The sequence below is a fragment of the Erithacus rubecula genome, assembly GCF_903797595.1.
Source record: "Erithacus rubecula genome assembly, chromosome: 2".
NCBI lineage: Eukaryota > Metazoa > Chordata > Aves > Passeriformes > Muscicapidae > Erithacus > Erithacus rubecula.
This window is the reverse complement of record NC_136685.1, coordinates 94,563,211-94,584,632: the sequence shown is the minus strand read 5'-3', so window position 1 is coordinate 94,584,632 and position 21,422 is coordinate 94,563,211. Positions and strand designations below refer to the sequence as shown.

The 21,422-nt window shown below is 43.8% G+C and overlaps 1 protein-coding gene across 6 annotated transcripts; it reads left to right on the top strand.

Moving 5' to 3' along the window:
• Positions 1-8,476: 8,476 nt before the first annotated feature.
• Positions 8,477-20,657, top strand: YPEL5 (yippee like 5). 6 transcript variants are annotated; one of them, XM_079298626.1, is made up of 7 exons: positions 8,487-8,618; positions 11,652-11,785; positions 11,890-11,949; positions 12,121-12,276; positions 12,712-13,112; positions 16,777-16,949; positions 18,478-20,657. In XM_079298626.1, the coding sequence occupies exons 6-7, from the start codon at positions 16,809-16,811 to the stop codon at positions 18,700-18,702; spliced, it is 366 nt and encodes a 121-aa protein (XP_079154752.1). In that variant the 5' UTR covers positions 8,487-8,618; positions 11,652-11,785; positions 11,890-11,949; positions 12,121-12,276; positions 12,712-13,112; positions 16,777-16,808; the 3' UTR covers positions 18,703-20,657. The 6 variants fall into 6 exon arrangements, with proteins under 6 accessions (XP_079154753.1, XP_079154752.1, XP_079154749.1 ...); XM_079298623.1 differs by having other exon boundaries at positions 11,885-11,949; XM_079298624.1 differs by lacking the exon at positions 12,712-13,112 and having other exon boundaries at positions 11,885-11,949.
• The last annotated feature ends 765 nt before the right edge of the window (positions 20,658-21,422 follow it).

The window sequence follows — 21,422 nt, the reverse complement described above, 5'->3', positions numbered from 1 at the left end:
TGATCACTCCATGTAGCCTCCCACATTCCAGGCTGGGGCTGCATTATGAGCTAAGTCCCTACTGCCTAAGTCTCTCTGTAATGAATGGGAGTGAGGCACCTACATGATGCCTTTTGGAAATCTGTCTAAACACTGTTATAATAATAATAGCTGTCACATTAGCAGGTGCCTAGAAGCTTGACTAATAATGATGCAACAACAGCATGATGAAATACTTTTCCATGGTTTATTGGCAAGCTGCTGGGGTGCTTTTTTGCTTTGTTCCTGTTTTCTTCCTCCTCTAAATGCATGGAATGTTCATCTCTTCCCCTAAAGACTTCTTCTTCTAGGGCCTAGCCTACCATGCCCTCATCCTGTGATGGAGTGTACATGTCAAGTGGTCACCACTGCAGCTTAGGCCCTTGCACTGTTGTCTGCATGTGTTACAATTGTTGACACATAATCATGTGTGAAGGCAAATATCCTCCTCACATCACATCCTGCAAACGTAGGAAGGGACCTTGCTCACCTCTGTCTGAGCAATCTGCCTGTGGAGTCCCAGTGAAATGAGAGAAATGAATCAGGCATATGGTGTGTTGCTCACATGAGTCCTGTGCTACAGTTTTGTGAACCCACCTGAGTTTAAATCTGTAGTGATCCTTATTCTTCTTGTTCTCACCTGTTTCACTGGCTTATGAGTGGCTCAGGCTGCCTTTGCTAAAAGTCCCTTGCAAGTGTAACTCAGAGCCTGCCCTGTGTCAGGCCAGTCACATGTGCTGAATAATTACATTACTCACCATATAAGCAACTGGCCACATGAAAACCCTCAGCACCCTTCCTTTGGTCTCTCATCCAAAATGGAGTCTGGAATGGAAGATTTTCCTTGTGCTCCTGGTCAAGTGCCTCTCTGGCAGGACAAGGGGCTTCAGATCATTTGCTTGTACTCTCTTGTACTTCTAATTTTTATCTCTGCAGGAAGAACTGCATTGTTTGCTCAGCTTAGTAAACTACTTGAAAATCTTTGTGTGCATAATGCTGTGTGTTCTGATGTAAAACCTGCAAAGAGCTTTCTCCTTTTTGTTACTATTGTACCTCTCACTTCTGTGGAGGTCTCGGGAATGCCCTGGAATAACCCATGGATCATCTCTCCCAGGCTGCCCCAGAGGCAAACACGTTACTGTTTACTCAGCTGTGCAGCTGGGCTCAGCCCCTCACAGATCTCTGAAGCACTTGCAGAAGGGGAGCTGGGTGTTTTCTGTTTCCTCAGGTGTGGGCTCCTCTCAGGGGCTTCACCTGCTGAAACACACTGTCCCTGCAGGGAGTGGTGCCACCCACGTGTCATGGCTGCTGGACAGAAACCAGATGTGAAGTCTCCCTTCTCAAGGTTTCTCCATCCTGGAGACTGGTGTTAGACACAGACTGACATTTGAGACAGATATCTGAGCTCTCCTCCTTGTCGAGGGTTGAGGTCTTCAAAGAGGCAAGAGCAGTTGTTGGTTGCTGTAAAATTGGTTTTTGTAAACAACTGTAAAATTGCAAAATTGCAGAAGCACATCAGTCTCAGAGACAGAGTCCCAATTAGAAGCAGAAGCTGCAGCCTGGTATAAAGTCCTGAGCAGAGGCAGGAGCAGCAGTTCTCTGGTACAGAGTCTGAGCAGAGGCAGCAGCTCCCTAGTACAGAGTCTCGACAAGAGGCAACAGCTCTCTGGCGTTTCTTTTTCTTTTTCTCTTCTTCTTCTTCTCCCATGTTGTGGCAGTGATGATGATGGTGGAGGAAGAGAGTGAGGGAGAGCACTTTCACCCCAATGCACAGATTTTTGTTTTTTATTTACCCAATGAGCTAAAAACACGAACCTAAAACATTCCTTCTAAACCTATTAGAATTCTAGTTCTATAGTATGAAAGTGGTGTTAATTCTTACACATAATTTATGCATATAGCTCTATCTATTCAGTTATAGTTCTATCTGTTCTATCTCAAAAATGTAAGCAATGTTCTTACTATGTTTTCATTGTGTCTAGAGCTAACTTTCTGAACTTTTACCAAGACTTACACTACACTAGATTCTAAGGCTTTTGCTTTTTTAGGCACTTAAAGCATATTTACTTACTTAAAACTTAAACTTATACTTCATATTTATGTGACTTAGTAATATTTCTACTTACTTAAAACTCAAGCTTACACTTCAATTTCATGCCTGTGTGACTTAATATACTTTAATTTCTCTAAAAAGTTTTCATTCAATCCCTGCATTCTGATGTCTCTCTGGGGTACTGAGAGAGGCTTCTGTTTTACACAATCCAACACCTCCTGGTCTCACATGCATTGCATCTTCACTGTTTGACTGCTTGACAATGACCAAGGATTGTGAATCCTAATTATGACAAAAGGATTACAAAACAAGCTTCTATCCCACCATTTCTATGGCATGGATTAAACTGTTTATTGGGTAGATTTCCATGTCCTGTCCCCTTCCCTTGCATCTCTTGTCTCCCCTTTTTATGTGGACCACCTGTTTCTTCCCCCAGGCTCTGCTTGCCTTTTTCACTCTGCTCCCTCTGACTTTAGCATCTCTGATAAATGTCTTTGGGTAGATATCTGTTAACAAAGGAGAGCAGTAAGCATAGAGTGGGGCTGGCTGTTTTCCTTCAAACAGGCTCACCTTTGACACTCAGAAGTGTGCCTCCTAAGCAGGGGGTGGTACTGTTAAAAGACTGAAAGCAATACTGGATCAGCTTCAAGACCTTTGAGGAAATGCTGTGTTGACTGAGGCTGGGAAACTCCACCCAGAGCTCCAGGAACAGCGAATGGAAAAGACTGACAATACTACAAAGATTTCTTCTCACTCCCCTGTCTGTGAAGTGACAATTGTAACAAACCAGTTTCATCTCTTGGTAAGTGCAACCAAAAATGAAACAGTTATGGGAATTCATCTGGGCCTCAGGTGTGTGTACATTTATATATTCCCAAGTTAGTAGACTCCTCTGATAGTACAAAAAACCCCAGCAATTCAGTGCAGACATTAAAGTGTCCTGTTCTGTACAGGCTCTGAATGTCTCTGCATGGGGCCCTTTCTAGCCCAATCTGTCTTTGTTCTCACCCAGTGCTCACAAACAATAGGGACAGCCCAGACTTTCTGATGAAGTCCACGTGCGTTGGAGTAGCTGCTCTCCCCCAAACTGTTTATCTCCTGGTAGACAGCCGCTGTGATATTTTTCTGTGCCAAGGGAATGGTTTCAGCCTTACTTTCTCAACTGAGGATAAAAGCTCCCTTGAAATCACCTCCTATAAAATACAGGGGAGTTGGCAGCTGGCCCATTGCATCAGCTGGGTCAGTGGGGCACCTCCCCATGGCATCTTCTCTCCACTCAAACACATGTGCATCAAACCAAGCCTTTGTGTGGAGGAAGCGGCATAATCAAATGGCTGGCATCCAAAATCTCCCCCAAAAGAAAGTGATAACATATGTGATCTTGCAGAGCAGTGCCACTGGACAGGATTTGTAAGACAGGACTTACAGACTTAAACTGTCCTTCACTGCGAGGGACCAAAAAGAGAAGGCTTAGCAATGGAAACCCCTGCAAGCTCCTCGCCCCACTGTGGTGTGTTTGTACCATCCATCCTACTGGGCAGCCGTGCTTTCTTTGCGAGGGCACGGCAGCGAGGCTGGCTGCAGCAGGGCCCGGCTCCAGGGGCTGTGTGTCCGTCTGCTGCCTCCCTCAACTGCTGTGTGCACAGCCGTGACTCCTCCTTTCTGCGGGACACCGTTCTGCATGCCCTGGCACCACGCCTGCTCACTGGCTCCATTCCTGACGTCTTAATAACGGCACGGACATTCAAAGTCTCCCTCTTCGGACATTAAGTACTTTCTCTGATATGGCTCCTGGGTCTTTTGGGCTTTTACACTTTAACACCTTTTCAAATTCAGCCAACAGCTACTAGGTATGATGACAGGATACTGAGACCAGCTCTGTCATTATGGAGAGGGTGTGGAGGGACTGCTTCGTCACTGACCCTCACCTTTTCATGTTGAGATTAACTGTACAAATAATTTCCCCTGGAAAAAAAAAATACAACAATCTGAAAAAGTATTTGTAAGTAGCACTTGTGCCTGTGTCAGCTTTCAGGTGAGCCAAAAGCAATAAGTGTCTGCTTGTGATATCAAATGAAAGACAATTACTTTTTTGTGTGTGTCAGTAGGCTTACCTTATGAGAATGAAGCTGCAGGCTGTACCATCTCTCTGAAAAACACAGGCTATCAGTAGCCACTGCCGAATAACAAGAGCAGCTCGTGGGATGAACCCAGCCTTTGATGCGAGGCAAAGCTGAGAAGGCACAGAGGGGGCAGTGAGGAGTCACGCTGTCTCCCAGAGAGATCCCAGCCTGTAAGCCTGGCTCTGTATTTCAGCTGCCTCCTCTCTGCTGCCAGAAATCCTGGGCATGGAAGGAACAGCAATGGAAAATCCCACTGCATCATTGTTCCACCTCAGGCATGCCTGGTTTGGTAGGCTTAACTTTGCCACGCAGGAATCCACAAGTGTACCAAAAGATTATTAGTGGTTCTGGAGACAGAGCAGGAACAAAAGCCACAGAGCTGAGAGTTTTTAAAGGGAGGGGATATGCACAGGCAGCTCCCAAGCCCTGACACTCATTCAGTGGGATGTACCCAGGTCCTGCTGAATTCCACTGAAGTTTTGTCAGAGGTTTTAATTAGATTAATATGTTGATGCTTAAGTTTCACTACACAGTTGTGTCTGAGATTGGGGTTAATTCCTCAGTTACCCAATTCTCTCTGAAATGCTTCCTATAGAGTAGCTCACAGCACTGAAAAATGGCTTTAGATGGGGTAGATATTAAAGTTGGGTCTCACTAAGGCTGTTGGGTGTGGGCATCTCCCCTTTCTCTTTTATTAAGTTCCAGATCTAACACAGTCTTTTTTCTCAGTAGTGCTGCAGAGAAGACTGGCTCCTCCAGAGTAATTTGAGCTATTGTGATATGAATTAGCTGTGGAAAAGGGCCAGGGTCTTCCCAAAACCTGGCATAAGAAGTAACAGAACAAACTGCTGACTGCACTGCATTTCCCTATGTCAGAGGAGAATTAACTAATGTTTTCAGGCTGCTTTGAAAATTAAAAGTGCCATGTGGCACAATACTGCTGATTCTGTTTTTCACTCTGTAGCTGACACGTAGCATGTCCCTTACAAGCTAATTGGAAATTGCTTTTGGTATATTTAGTGTTTTTCAGCAGAGCTGCTACAGCTTGCTGCTTTGTTCTATTAAACGTGCTCTACCTCACCCTCCCCTACCCCCCCCATCCTCCATTCCTCTAAGCTACTCTGCGAGGGAAATAAAAACATCAGTCCCTGGCACCATCTGTCAAGCACAGGCTAATCCATTCTCTGCTTGTCTCATGGTCAATTTGGTTTCTCTCTGATTGGTACAGCTACCCTTCTTATTACTGAGAATTTAATTCTGTTCATAGGTTTGGGCTTTGCTTTGTTTTCATGCTAATATTACTGTGATGATTGCAATATTCAGACAAACAACCCCTCCATATGCCCAGACTGGAGAAGGGTACTTAAGCAAACCTGCAACCTCCCAATAAGGCAGGGAGCATCTCTCTGCCCCTTGTACAGAGGGAAGATGAGGCAGGAAGAACCAGCTTGCCCTGTATGGGATGTATGGGTGCCTCAGCAGCAGAGCTGAGCAGTGAGCTCACAGGGCCCCAGATAAGACCCAGCCACCAGTGCTGCCTAAAGCACCTCTGCTTTGACTCTCTTTCTGCTCTGTTTTGGCTTTGTTTATGGTGATCTCCATGGGAGCTGTGCATGAGTAAGGCACGGACCTTTGCATAGCTCCTGTGATGAGATGGAGCAGATCCACCAGGGACACAGCCCGTGGTTACCCAGCAAGGATCAGCACCAGATCAGGTCAGCCTGTTAGCAAAGGGGGCATGTTAGACCAGTTGTTTCCTCCATTTGCTGGTGGTAAATGGGGCTCCAGACAGGGTTTTATGCCTTCCTTCTAATGTTCTCAGTACTTCTGCTGCCCCTTTGCCATTAACCAAGTGGTGATTGCTGTTTGATGGACTGCTCTAACACCTTTCACTCTCTTTCCACGATCTAAAGAGAGGCTGATGAGAGGCCAGTGAGAAATGTCAGTGCTCAGCTCTGCTCAGAATCAGGCCAGAGCTGAAGAGATCTGATTTTCTGGAGGTCTGTACAAAGCAAACAGTAGCTCTTAGCACGTTGTTGTTGATATGTCACTGACAACCTACCCTCGCACAGGCTTTGTGCTCTCTTCTACCTCATCATTTCTTTTCATAAAAGAATCCATGCAAAAGACACAGGCTGAACAACAGCTGGGCATGTAAGCATGTCCTGTGTGCTGTACATTCACAGAGATGCCCCTTTGCCTCTGTGTGAAATGACAGGAGCATCCTGCTGACTCATTCCTTTTGAATTCCTCATCCATTACTGCAGCTCCTCTGGTGATACCACATGGATAGACCCAGGAATGAAAATACTTTCTCTAGAACAGAAATCCTTAAAATGGCATGGCTTCCCCCATAGAAGGAAAACAGAGCCTTTTTGCATCTCTCTTTCATAACCAACAATGCAAAAGGATTTTTTTTTTTCATTTTATTTTGTCCAAGACCACTATTTGTGAAGAAGGCAGTCTGTGAGCACTTAAAACTGGCAGGAAACTGATAGTTTTTGCAAACAATGGCCAAGGGTCACACTTTGCCTCATTCTCCTCTGATCTTTAATCTCCACAGTGGGCAGCAGTTTGAAGATATCCCACAAAGATTTCAATGTGAAAATGGCCTGCAAGTCTGCAAGCAGCATGAGTCACAGCTTCACTGAGGTGGGGATGCTGCCAAAAGTCATCTCAGTGCCTTTCCACACCTCCAACCCTCACAGGGCCCCATAGGGTGGTGAAGCTTGCAGCCAGGGTAGCAAAAGGATTCCCCTTCCTCCCAGCCAGGTCCATGGCAATGGAGGCTCTAGGGGTGCAGGGAGGTGTTGGGTGGCTCTGGCATTCAGCTCCCCTAAGAGTGGGGATTTCTCAGGCTGTGAGGGAGTCAGGGGGGTCTGGGAGGCTGTAGAGGGGGAGTGGAGGGCACCAGGCTCAGGGCAGCAGCTGACAGGTGCCTGGGAAATGGAACATGGCATGGGGAAGGGCTGAGAGCTTCCATAAGGCTCCAGCTTTGGCTCTGACAGCAGCTCCAGGCCTGGCTCCATCTCCAGCTCCGGACCTGACTCCAGCCCCCCAAGACCTGCAGAGCTGAGCACTGCCCTGACCACCATCCTCATGTGATAATTGATAAAAGATTTGTGTTAATCATAAAAGCATTGGGGTTTGTATAAACCAGAATACTTAGGTCTGAAATGAAGCATGACACTAAAGAAAGGAAAATATATGATTAAATTATTTTGTTTTAAGTCCTCCTGTTATGAATATTATGTTTTCTAAATAAGTTGTATCTACTGACAGCTTGCAAAGCAAGGCTTTCACACAGCCCAACAGATTCTGCAAAATCAGGTTCCCTGCCTTTGTGTAATCAATTGCAGCCTATCCCTAAGACCAGACTGCCTGACTTCTGCCATTTCCTTATCTACCCAGACCAGATGGGTATCTCTGGGACTTGACAAATTGTCTGGAGACTCACCAGCAATCCCACCGACCACCACTGCTTACCTGGCAAAATTATGACAACAAAAAATAACAATTATTGATGACTACAAGGAAACCATGCTATAAAAGGGAGCTGCAAACCAAAGTTCAGTGGAGCATGGAGTGGCCTGTGCCCTCTCTGCCTCCCCAGTGCTGCTGGCTCTGCCTATATAAAATAAAGCAATTTAAATTTTGCTGAATATTGACACTTTTGTTTCTCATTTATAACACTCAGCACAGGTATTGTCCTCAGTTCTGAGCCTCCCACTTCAGAAAGAACATTGAGGTGCTGGAGTGTGGCCAGCAAAGGGCAGTAGGACTCATGAAAAGACATTTTGTGAGCAATGGCTGAGGGAGCTGGGGCTGTTCAGCCTGGAGGAGCCCATTGCTCTCCAAGAGGCAGCTGTAGGGAGATGGGGCTGGTCTTCTCTAGTGTGTCTGCAGTGAGAGGACCAGAGGAAAAAAAAAAGTTGCTATTGCTAGGGTGGTGAGGCATTGGAATAGGCTGTCCAGGGAGGTGACCGTCCCCTGAAGGTGTTCTGGACATGGTGCTGGCTGGTGTGGTGTAGTGATTTAGAGGTTACCGTGGTAGTGCTGAGTGGGCGATCAGACTAAGTAATCTTAGAGGTCTCTTCCAGCCTTGGTGATTCGATGATTCTGTGATTCTGTAATTCTATAACTGCAATTTTGCGATTCTGTAATTCGGCGACTCCGTGACCCGGCGTGACCCGCGGGGCGCGGCCGCGAGGCGACCCGGGGCGGGGCGGAGCGTGAGGCGGCGGGGGCGGAGCCTGGGCCGCAGCGAGGGGCGGGGCGGAGGCGGGGCCTCGGCGAGCTGATTGACGGACGGGGCGGGGCCACGGCGGGGCGGAGCTGCCAGGCCGATCCGGAGCGCCGGGGCCGTGGAGGGCGGGGGAGACACCGGGTACGGAGCCGCCGCCACCGCCGCTCCCCGGCGCCAGGTAACCGGGCGGGGGCTGCGTCCGCCCCGCGCTACCGGGGAGGCCGGGGCGGCCGGGGAGGGAGGTGGCTACCGCCGCTCCGCGCCGCGGCGCTGTGTCTGTCGGGCCGCGGCGGAGCCCCGGGCGAGCCGCTCCGGTCCGGTCCGGCGGCGGGCGCGGAGAGGGGCAGCGGCCGGCCCTGCCCGAGCCGGTGCGTTACCCAGCGCCGCCACAAAGCACCGGCCTTCCCCCACCGCGTCCCCTTCTCCGTCACCGTCTCCCAGCGCCGCCCAGCCTTCGCGGCGGGGGCCGGTACCGAGCGTCCCCTCCCTCGCCGCCGACACAACTTCCTCCCCCGGCCCCGCACCGGGCAACTTTTCGGGCCGGTTCTTGTGCGGAGCCCCGGGCGGGTGGGCGCGGGGCCGTGCCGGGGCCCGGAACGGGGGCGGCGGTGGGCCCTGGGCACGGCCCCTCGGCGCGGCGGAGGCGGCGGCGGTGCCTCCCCGTCAGCTGTTTCCTGCTGTTTGTTGTCAGGGCTCCTGCGCTCCCGGCAGCGCCCGGCGGCGGCGGGAGGGGGGGGACGGGGCGAGCCGGGCCGGCCCCGGTTGGCTGCGCGCGCCCCCGTGACGGCGCGCGGGCCGGGCCGGGCCGGGCACCGCCCCCGCGCGCGCGGCTTTGTGTGTGCGCGGCTCCGGCACCGGCCGCGATACCGGCACCGATACCGGCACCGGCAGCGGGGGTTGCGCGGGGGTTGAACCGCCCCGCACCGCGCACGGCGGCGGCTCCGCCTGACGCATCGCCGCTGTGCCGGGCCGAGGCGCCGCTCGCCGTGTCCCCGGCGGACAGGTGCCTCCCGCGGGCGGCTGTCACCGATCCAGCCCGGGGCTCGTTTGCTGGGTGCGGGTGCTCGCGGCTCGCTCAGCTGCGCGTTGGTTGGGGTTTTCCCTATGGAAGTGTGGATTGCCAGGGAGCTGAGGTGTTCCGCCGGCGCTTTTCCGCTCGGGGAAAGGTTCTAAGTCAAAGCAAAAATGAATGCGAAGGTTGTTGTCTGTCTGCTTCGTTACTTTGTGCACAGCCCTCAGCTGTACTGTGCAAGCAGATGTAGATTAGATTAATATTTATTTAAGAATAAAGGGCGCGCTTTGGACTGATATTGCCGTATAATTTAATAAATTATTTGTTTTCTTTAAACAATAAGCCCGGGTTTAGGGTTACACTGAGAGATTAACAAAGTAAGTATGCACGGTTTTAGGCGAGAGAAACAGGGCAGGGCTCTTTCGAAAGTGGTATCACAGAACAGCTCTCGGTGTCAGCAACTAATGGCTCTAGATTAACCATTAGCTTAACTAATGTTTATGACTGATGGCTGAAAAGGAGGGAACTTGCTCCCCAGTTGTAAACATTGCCTCACATCACTGTATGTAACTGCTCTATAGATAATCCTGTACATATATTTTTATATGGACCCTCATTCTGGATGGCTGAATTCCAGCCGTGTGTGTTGACAAACAGTTTTTAAGTGCTGCTCTCTTTTTTTCTAAAGCAGTCTTTTAAAATACTATTTGGAGGCTTCTGTCATCTGCTACTTTCACTTCCGTGTTTACAGCAATACTTAGAGATGCAGAGCTTATTGTTTGTGTATAGATTTTAGTAATGACGAGTGAGTTTCAAGTGTGGTTGCCAAGTGTGTGAGGACAAATGAAACTGCATCTCAAAGCCCAGCAGAGAAGATGACAAGAACAGGCTGGATTTGTTACCTGTCACGGGCTGAGGGCTGTACACATATTTATATATCTGTATTTAACATGGTAAGCATTACAGGCTTGAAGGAATGTTGTCCAAGTCAGGTCGTTGGTTCATGTTTGTTTACTAACATTTGACCTGTGTTGAAATCTTAGGTAACTCAGCTCCCACTGAAATACGCAATTCCCTTAAGCAAGATTTAACTTAAAAAATTACTTGCTAAATGTGTAGATGAAATGCCTGTACACTGTGTACTGTATGCCTGTAATGCCTGTACTTGCTTGTTAGCAAGGTGCTCTCTAATTTTGGAGCCTTTACCTACATTTAGGACCTTTCTAGTTAGTATAAAAATCTCTTGGTTATGTACAGTTAGTGTATAGACACCCTTTCTGCCAGCTGGATATTGCTGGTTTGGATGATGGTTGTCTTTATTCCACTTCTTAAAAGGCTGTTAATTGGATTTCATTTTTAATGACTCATGAAATCGGAGATGTCTTTGGATGAAGTTTTGTGTCACTTCAGCTCTAAAATTAATGAAAACAGAAAATGTGTAGTTTAGCTTTCAGAAGTTGCAGAATGGATTCATAGACAAAGGTTATATCAACTGCTTAAGTAGTATAAGAATAAATTTATTACAAAACAAGGAAATACAGCTTTCTTAAAAACAGTGGAGTAATTAGGAAGGGGAAAGGAGGAATATGAAGGGAAAAAGAAGCAAAGTGACAGGTCTAGTTGCTGGTTTTGGACTCTGTAGTGGTGGGAAAGAAAATTAATCTGAGTGTGATACCATTTGTAAACTAATACTTTTATATGTTATCTAGCAAGAGTATTGTGAGGGTTTAAGTTACACTGTGGGAGATGCTGAGATAGGCTGTATGAGAAACAAGCACCCATCTGTGTGGCTCTGTTCTCTGTAAATGTGAAATGAAGCACCCTGGATTAGTGTTTGAGTGCACCAATACGACATAAACAAATCTAAATGCCATATCCCAGCGCTCGCCTTACCTAGGATAAAACCCAGTTTGCGATAGGAAGTGATGCTACTGCAGCCTGCAATACAAAATTACACTGCTGCAACTTGCACAAGGGTGTTTTCATCCTGCAAGGCAGCCTCTTGTTGGTGGGTGCTGTCCCCTGCATCTAGGTACAGCTTCCATTGCTGTGCCAACGCCTCTTCTGTCCTTGGACTGTATTAAGTTCCTTTCACAGTTTGCTACAGTAGCTAGATGGTTCTGAAGAGCACAGTATGCTGTTCCAGTTCAGTTTCTCTCCACACTTGGCTACATGTGGTGGTTTCAATTCTGCATGTAGGCAGAGGCCAGGCCCTGTTTGCTTGGACAGTTGCAGAAGTTGGTGGTGGACATTGAATCTCCGACCTCCGAAGAGACTGACCACGTGTGTATTTTCAGATGTGCCCTCACCTGTGAACAGGGAAACCTGGGAAGGTGAGGAGCAAGTTTTAGTTTTTCCTTTGTGATTCTTTAATGTGTGGTCTTGTGTAGCTGTGCTAAGAATTCCCTTTCCTCTTTTGGTCCATCTCTGAGATAAGAAGAGGAAGCTGAAACCCAGTTCCTGAGATACTGTGATGAAGTTTCGGCCTGGTTCCAGGGTAAGTACATCTTGAGAGTGTTTCAGTGTGCTTAGGGAATGCATAGCCCTTTCTCAAAGGGTAGAGAATGCTTATTTGCTCACAAAAGAAAATGGTTTTGGTTGGTAAAATGGTGAAAGAGAGGTGGTCACAGTTTTTTGTCCTTTAACTAGCAGCTGTTCTCTGTTGTAGATGTGAATGCAGTAGATGGTGCTGAAGCAACACTGAGGCTCCTCCTGTGAAATATCCACAGTCCAGTGTGTATAGAGAAAGTGCTTGCTGGCTCTCCCAAGTGTTGACGGTCCTGTATCTTCAAGAGATGCATTCCAGGACAAGAAAGCACTGACTGTTAGTTTTAAAGATGTTAATAAATAATTCTTTGTGTTCCTTTTTCATTCTTCATTGATGGTGAAGGTGGGCAGATGAGGTAATACAAATAGCAGCCAAGTGGTGCTTCAGGGTGTGTGTGCAGACAGTGGTCAAATTTAAGCTGTTGAATGTCAGCCCTTTGAAATGGTTGTTGCTCAGTGTTGCTGAAATCAACACTGAAAGTGTCTGGGGAGTCTGGGAGCTACTGCTCTGGGAATACACATTATGGCACTCAGCCACAGTGCTTGTGTTTCCTGTCTGTCCATGCACTCACTGGAGAAGCATGCAGGGAGGAAGTATGGTTGAGAAGTGGTATCAAGGTTTATGCTAGAATAATGTACTGTCAAAATCATGCACTGTCAGCAAGCCTGGCCTGCTAGGTAATATGAGCTATCATTGATTGTTCTCCTAAAGGTCCTCTCAGGAAGGTGGTCTGGGTGCTGGATAATGGCAGTGTCATCATCTCTCAGTTCATGAAAGTGCCCCTCTCTTGGAACTGGGGGGATTTGACAAGCAATAGATACTTTATATCTTCTTAAGGAAAGTAAATAAATTTCTTACATTGCAGCCATTAATTTAATATAATGACTTGTGTTTGGTAATTTGCATGAATGCAGGAGCAATAGAGCTTCATCACTGATACATACCCAGTAGAGAATGCTTTGCTGATTTAAAAAGTGCAGTCATGGGCCAAAAAATCTGTTCTTTCCTCAGCATTTGGTTTTGTGAACCAAGATCCCTGTCTACTACTTCTGAAAATTCTGCTGGTAGCATGATGGAATTGTTGGGATACAGTAGTGTCACTTTCTGGAGCTGTAAGTAGCACTAAGGAGCCTTTCTGGTTCTCTGGACCAGTGAAAATTATTTTCTGTGTTTTTAAGTGTAAATAGTGAATGAATGGCCAAGTGCACTTTCTGTATTTTCCTCCCTTTATTTGGAGGATCTTAAGCTTAAGAAATGCTTTTATGTTTTACAATTCTTTGGCTTCTCCTCATTTAAGAGGGCCCTCCCACTGCCTATCAAAGCTGCCTATAAGTGGCTTTTTCACATAATTTATGCATGTGTGAACATAAATAGACACCCACACTTTTTCAATTGGTAGTGAAACTATAAGGAAAAAAATCTGCACCGTTAACTTGGGTGACTTTGTACACACCACTTCTGTTTGTAAGGAGCAGGAGCCTGAGAGCAATGGAAAATTGCTTTCCCTTTGTTCTCTTGTGCTTCTGTTTTTTTCCTGTGTGCAGTAAGTATACCCTACAGGATTCAGGATCCTTACATAAGGAGAGAGGGGTCTTTATCCATAGCAAGTACCTTCTGATTTGGTCTTATAAGTGAACATTATGTTTTTAGCTTGGGGGAAGAAAAAGGAAGGGGAGAGTGTGAAATGATTCCAAGTTGAAATTAGTTTTTCTATTTTACAGGATAGGAAAAAGCAAAATTTCCATGTTAAGTTTTTTAGGAAATTCATTATAATGTGTGGCATTTTAAGTCTGTATTGCTAGTAGTCATTTTGTAATTTTTTTCCTAGTTTTTACTACTGTGAGCAGTAACATAAAGATTAATGTAAGGTGACTAGCTTTATAATGCTTCAGCTGAGCCCTTAAAAATTCATTGAATTCAACATTCAAAACTGAGGTCAGAGGTAGCTGTAGCCTGCTATGCATTTTGCTGAAGTCTACCAGGTGGTAGTTAAGTGTAGAGGTTACTTTGAAAATGTTAGACACTCTAGCAACCTTACAGTATTTTAGTAGTTTCTTAAGAAAACATACACAAAACCTACATTGTTTTGACTTCACAGTGCTGACTGTAGAATTTAATTTTCTAAATTTTTAATGTGTATTATTTCAAGAATATACGTTTCCTTATGCACTGTATTCTGAAAAAATGTTTTCTGGTACCAGTTGGTTTGTTAGATTCTGTTGCAACTTTAGGTTAATTTCAGCTCTTTAAGGTGACATAAATAAGTAGGATTTTAGGCCTTGTATTACTGGGCAGATTTTTTCAGCCTGAGGTCTTTGAGTATATTTATTTATTTATGCATTTATCTTTGGGACTCAAGACTTCAGTCCATGCCATAATGCCATATCCAGAAGTAATACATTTGTATGTTGCTGTGACTTCTAACGTGCTTGTTTGAATTGCACTTGTGCTCCCTTCTGAAGTGTTTAATTTCCATTTTTAGAGTCTCTGGGCTACTGCTTTTCTGAGGGCACTGACACAAATGATGATTTTAGGCAGGTGGTGCACTTGCATTTGAAGTGTTTAGATGCATTTTCCCAAATGTCATGCTGTGCAGGGTCAGTCAGTGTAAAGGATCTGTTCTGGACACCAAGCTCTGTGTTTGTTGCTATTGGTGAGACAGGGACAGGTTTGGATTTGTTACATTACTTTCTAAAAATACTGGGAGGGTGGGCACTGTGTTTATTCTGAAAGAAATACCCCTTTGGATGCTGCTTCCACATTTACTGTAACTTGTAATCAGTTCATTGTTTTCAATCTACAATACAATCAACACAAATATAACATCCAAAATTAGGAAGGATGGCACATGGACCTAGGCCAAGTGCCTTATGGGCATATCTGTTACAATTGCCTTAATTGCTTGTATTTGTGGTTTCTTCTGGCTGGAGACTTTTACTGATACTTATTTATTCACACTTATTGTCTGTTGATTTTCCTTCATTATGTCACTATTCACATTTAAATTAATTTTTTTTGCTTTTGCTTACTGGGAAAGATTAAAGGCATATTAGAAAGGTATAAATCTTAGGGAAATCTAAATGAAAATACTTTCTATATTTTGAGTGGAGTCACACCTCTAACATGCAGACCTGCTTTATTTGTCCTTTGATGAAGAGAAATGGGTATTATATCACCTTTAAAAGGAAGTGTCGTGACATTGTTTATAATTTTTATATATCCTTCAGATGAGATACAGAAGATTAATAGTAATTTGAAAAATCTGAAGGTAAGGAACCTGAGCTAAAATCATTCTGTTCAATAGTAGGAACCCTTTTTGTTGCCTCACAATGTAAGAAAACAAATTGTGAAATAAAGCAATTGGGAAAAAATCGTTGTGTCAGTGACTTCTCATTTTTAGATGTAAAAATGGTGTGTTAAGCTCTGTGTGTGCAGGTGCAAGTTTTAGTCCATTTTTGCTTTGTGCATGTCAAGAGTAGGCTTTAAAAAACTGATCCCCTAAAACTTGAAATAAGTTTAAATTAGGTATGTGTGCTTCTTAATGGTGTTTGATTTAGAATGCTCAATTAGATGAGCACAAAATTTGATTGACTTCTCTATGTGCTCTAATAGGAGCACAGTCTCCTATTCTGAAAAGTCAAACCCACACAATTCTAATATTGCAGTGTGTCAGATTTATTTTGCATTGCTCTGCATGACAAAAGCAGAGACAATACATTTTTCTTATTCCACATCTGAAGCATAAATGGAGGTTCATTTAACTTTTTTAACTATAGCAGTTTAGTTGTAAAACTTCTGCAGTTGAAAGGGAAATAACATCATAAGTCAATTACTCTGTCATGTTATATCATCCTTCGTGATTTAAGTTTTTGGCTATATGTTCTGTGCCTACTCACTAGTTAACTTTGAGTAATTTTTGTTAGTTGCTGTGAAGTTGGTGAGACACTTTAATTTTCCTGAGCAGTGAAGAGGCTGATTTATCAAGCATATGCAGGTCATCTTCTATAAAGTTTTTAAGCTCTGTTTTTTTCTCATTGGAGTTGCTGAGGTATTTTAGTGATAGCTTTGGAAATATCTTGGATAAATGACACAGTATTTTGTGTTTGGATTAGACAACTTAAACCATTCATGTATAAAACTGTCTGTTGTAAAGACTGGGTGGATTGTTTGTTATGTGAAATAGCATCCAAACCTTTCCTATGTTGGTGTGTATATGAAACAAAGAAGTATCAAGTCAAATACAGCAGCCAGGGTGCTATACCAACATTCTGAGTGGTGGTGGTGTGTGATAGTGTGTCATAAATTGTGCAAAGCTATGGGGAAGTGACATTATAAATATGTATTATAAAAAGTGGGGGTGTCCTGGGAAAATTAAGCTATAATTGTCTTAGTGACTCAGTGTAATTCTCAGTGCTTCATTTCTTAGTGCTGACTAAGATGAGTGAGTTGTTGGGAATGTACTGAACTGGAATTTCAGCATTATGTTAAAGGAAGTGGAAGCTTCTGAGTTGAAGGACTGTAGGGGCCAGTCTGCAAAAGTCTGAACTGTATTTTTAAGGTTTTGGGTTGTGTTTTTCTCATTTAATGTAACTAGTTTGTATTTAAGTCGTCTTGGTAAAATGTAAGTTCAGTAATTCACCAACAGAGGAATTACTTTGAGCAATCACTAGCTGAATTGGTTTGAAGAATATTCTGCCATACATGTGGGATGTTTGGGGTTTTCAATTATTTTTGCTATAATGCTTTTTTTTACATGGTGTTTGTTTTTGCTTTCAGGTCTTGAGTATAAACTTAGCTAAGTTGTAAAAATGGGAAGAATTTTTTTGGATCATATTGGTGGCACTCGCCTGTTCTCCTGTGCAAACTGCGACACAATCCTGACCAACCGCTCCGAGCTCATCTCCACTCGCTTCACAGGGGCCACAGGAAGGGCCTTTCTTTTTAACAAGGTTGGTAACAGGCTGGAGGAACTGCTATTCATTTACTTCTGAAAAATGAATTTTTCAAAATGGGATATGAATCTGTCGCGAGATAGAAAAAAACTTCTTGGATAAAGTGTTGCATAGTTACTGTTTTATTTTTATTTTGTTCTACTATCTTTGAAGTTAAATTTGACATTTATAATTGATGGGAAACTTATTCTAAATTAGTTTTGTCTGCAATACTGCAGTTATAAAGAAGACTACATATAGAGGCATCAGGCCAAAATTTATGGAGTTTTCAGAGATTTCTGAAATAGGAACCTCAGGTTCACTCTGAGAGTATCTGGGGTCTGTCAAAGGGGTTCCAAAGGTATTTTCACTTTTATGCAGTTAAAAAAATAAATCTAGATAATATTTTGCTTAATTCCTGAAATGCATTTAAGTTATCAGTAATCTGGCAACTTAAGTTGCCGTAATCAATCACAATCTTTTTTACAGGCAATAATACTCTAATTTTGTTTAATGGTTTTGATTGATCAGATCCAATAGATTGAAATACAGAAGTCAGGATTTTTGAGTGAATTTTAGGATTTTTTATTAACCTTGCATAAAAACTTGTCCTTTAGATTAATTGGAACAATTGTGGGTGTCCCTTGCTTTCTTGCAAAGTTCCTGATATTATAATACTTGGTGTATTTTAGTTTTGTTTTTTTTTTTTTTATAAGCCATTTGGCCATGGGTAGAGTTGATAGAGGCTTCAGTAGTGTCTTAACTATGTTTTGCTCTGGAATTTCTGGTATTCTGAATCTTGTCAGTAGTGAGAGATTTCTTTCTCATCCAATAAACTCTGGATCCTGGAGTTCAGATTTTTTATGTTAAATAGTGGGGTTTAATTACAGCAGTTTGAGTTTTTGCATTTCTGCAGTCAGAAGCTGTACATTTGAGGCAGTCGGGTGCAAAGCTGAGAAAGCACTTGCAGTCCCATCTTTAAGAATCTGCAGATCAGCAGTGTGGGTACAGTTCTGACACCAATTTTTCAAAGAATGTGGTGCAAAAGAAGCTAAAAGTGTATTTTAAGCTGCTGATATAGCACACAAAAAGGTATGTGTTTCATATCTACATTCTCAGCCACTGACCCTGGCTTTTTCTTAGGTAATTATTTCAAAAGTACCACAAGACTTTGAAAGAAGTACTCTTTTAATATTTTGTTTCTGAGTTCTGGGACTTGGTGAACATGTCAGCTGCTAGAAATGGGTTACAGACATTACAGCTGGTTTAATATAAATTCACAAGCTGTTCACTGGGAGCTTCTCACCCAGAACACAGCACTTTTGCATATTTTGTGTTAGCAGTTCTTATCTCTCAGTTAGCATGAGAGGGTTTTACATCACTGTGAAGGACATCTTTAAGGTGTTACCTTCTCATGAAGGAGATTTTTTACACTTTAAGGTTTTCACTTGGTGTGCAGTGCCACAAACTGTTTCCTTCTAAGGTGCTGCTAGTCCTTTCCCAGACTAACCCTCCGTGTTCCCTGTGCACTGTGTGTGTGTCCCAGGTGGTAAATCTGCAGTACAGCGAAGTTCAGGACCGGGTCATGCTCACTGGCCGCCACATGGTCCGGGACGTGAGCTGCAAGAACTGCAACAGCAAACTGGGCTGGATCTATGAGTTTGCCACCGAGGACAGCCAGCGCTACAAGGAGGGCCGTGTCATCCTGGAGAGAGCCCTGGTGCGGGAGAGCGAGGGCTTCGAGGAGCACGTGCCGTCCGACAACTCCTGAAGAGGCTCCGCTGCCGCGCCGCCGCGCTTCGATCCAAACTCAAATGTAATAAAATCAACAACAAATCTGCTTACATACACTGTCACCTTAGCATCAGAGTCGGATTCATGGACTACACAGTGGGAAAGATTGTCAGAATGTTTCAGATGGAACCTTCCTTTCTTGATTTCTTTTATATTTTACTTTCCCTCCAGCAGCTGTTTGTAGAAAGAATGTTGTGCAGATGCTGTAACTTTTTCTCTCTTTCATTTACATCTGTTAGACTTGAGATTGTATCTTCAGGTACAGTGGGCTAAAAGGAAAATATTTGCAGGATTTGTCTTTTGTTGGAGAGAAATTCAGTGAGTTTTTTTTTTTTTTAGTTTGCACAAACTGATGTCAGCATCAAGTTATTTTAGACCGACAGATTTTTTTAAAAAGTATATTCCAACTTTTGGCTGAAGTTTTTAGTTAGGTTTTTGGTTTTTTGGGCTTTTTTTAACCCAGCCTTTTCACCTGGTTTGCTAGCTAAAGTGAAGAGATCCGAATTTGTGCTGAGTGCTAAAGGTTCAGTGTTGGTACAGCTTGGGCTGGCCCATGTGCCATATTCTTGTTGAGGTTGATTGGTAGCACAGAGCCCATTATTTCTTGTCATTCTTGACCCAAAGATGTCACCATTCCTTGTTTATTCATGAAGTCCCACTCACCGTGTAAACTGGTGTTGATTGGAAACTATCCTTGAAATAGGGCAAAACTGCTTGGCTTTTTTAAACTTTAACAGATGTAACTTATGAGCATAGTAATAATATAAAGTAATAGCTGTCTGTTTAGTCTTGCATTGCTTACAAATCCAGCTGTGTTTGTAATGATAGGGATCCACTGAGAAACTACAGTTTCTGTAGTAATTTTTTTTTTCGTTTCTCTACTAATCTCATTAAGTTAGACAGGGAATTGCAAATCTTAATTCTTCTTGAGTAGCTTTCTTTAAACCCAGAACTTCCTAGGTTAAACACAGCTGCTGTGTAAAAGGACAAGATTGCCAGCATGTTTGTTCATGCATAGAGTTATGCAATCTGCATCTCTTGAAAAAATTAACTTAAACAGCTTGTTTTCAAATGCTGCTTCTGGTGTTGAAACCTTTGTCTTTCAACTTTGTTGAACCTTTTCATTGTGATGTTACGTTTTTATCTTTCTGGGCAGCAGTACATGTCAGCCTAGTAGTAACTAGTGACTTGGATTCCTGCTTTGTTCTTGTAGAGGTCAGCTCTGTTTAAAACAGTGATCTTGCTTGCCTTTTTTAGCTAAAATGCTCTTCATTAACTTAACTCAAGGGTGCCCAAACACTTTCATTGTGTCTTAAGCCATAAGTTAGGATCTCAAGGGCTGAAATTTATTTGAATGTTAGATATGTATGATTTCTTACCTAAGATATTAGTTGGTTGTGTTTTGTTTTTTTTTTTTTCTTACTGGATAAATTGTGGTCCATGTGAAATAAGTTACCCACAGATGTAGGAAAGGGGGGGAACCCCACCCAGCCAAACAGATCTGGCTTCTGACCTTTCAGAATAACTTTTCTTCTCTAGCCACAGCTCCATATCTGAAACTAAGATGTGGAGGGTGACTATGCAGAGTATTTTTCTTAACCTTTTTGGATTGCCAAGTGGCAAGTTGGACACCCCTGACTTGAATCTACTGCCTCTTTTATGTCAAGGTAGCTTTGTTCCAGAAATGTCACATAGAAAGAAAACAGAGTAGATCACATACCAGAGCTGTGCTTGAATCAAGCTGCTTAAACAATAGTGTACTTGTGCCTCAAATGAATCAGTTTTTGCACTGAGTACAGTAGTACCCCATTATCTTGTACTTCTGTCCTTCACAGACCCCAGCCTGGAAGCGCCATTAGCATGGTTCTCTGCAGTACTTTTCTTGTACTTCTGACATTACAGTACAATAAAGTATGTTTTGTCCTGAACTGATCTTTGCTGTCCTTTTAGAGTTATTGTCACAGCCAAATCGTGTAACCCATCTTTCATTCCTTGTGTTAAGTTTCTGCAGCACCGTGACAAGGTGTTAATGGGCATCCCTCTCTGTATAGGTGGCAAAAGAGTTCTGTTGATTTTGGAAGGTGCCAAGCTTCATGCATACTACTTAGACACTTAAAAGCCTTCAATTAAGCCTCCTGTTAAAACAAGAAACGTCTCATGTAATGGAATTCTGGGTGCCAAATATCTTTCCATGACTTTGAAAAGACAGCAAGCTAAGCAAAAATCCACCTTCTGCAAGAAACGAGATTTTGGCTTCTGAAATGGCTTGGGAATTAATGAATTGGGTATTATATATCCGAACTTCTGTGACTTTTTCCTTTGTGTTCAAATGTTAGGCAGAAACTTGCTAGCAGCTGGTCAACTTCTAAAGCTGTAGCTGAAGAACTGAGATGAGAGGTTGGTGTGATGAAGACTGGGGCTCTTATTCTAATTTACATTATGACCATTTGGGTAGAATGTTGATGTGAGATGCTAAAAATTTCTTTTCACAAAGCCTTTGATTTGAAAAACGCGTGTGAGGCGAGTTCTTAAAAATCCCATGAGACTCAAGCAAGTCCTCTGCATCTTTTAAACAGTAGACTTTGGCTTGCTGTTTTAGCTTGCATGCTGTTTCCTCCTGTATCACTTTTGATGGCTCTGGGAGAGTTTAACCTCCTGTATTTTGGCTGCTCCTCCTTGAGACACTTGGTGTGTGAA

Coding starts and splice junctions, on each gene's coding strand:
- YPEL5 (XM_079298627.1), top strand. CDS start 16,809: ATGGGAAGAATTTTTTTGGATCATATTGGTGGCACTCGCCTGTTCTCC. Junction 16,950..18,477: donor GGGCCTTTCTTTTTAACAAG/GTTGGTAACAGG, acceptor TGTGTGTCCCAG/GTGGTAAATCTGCAGTACAG.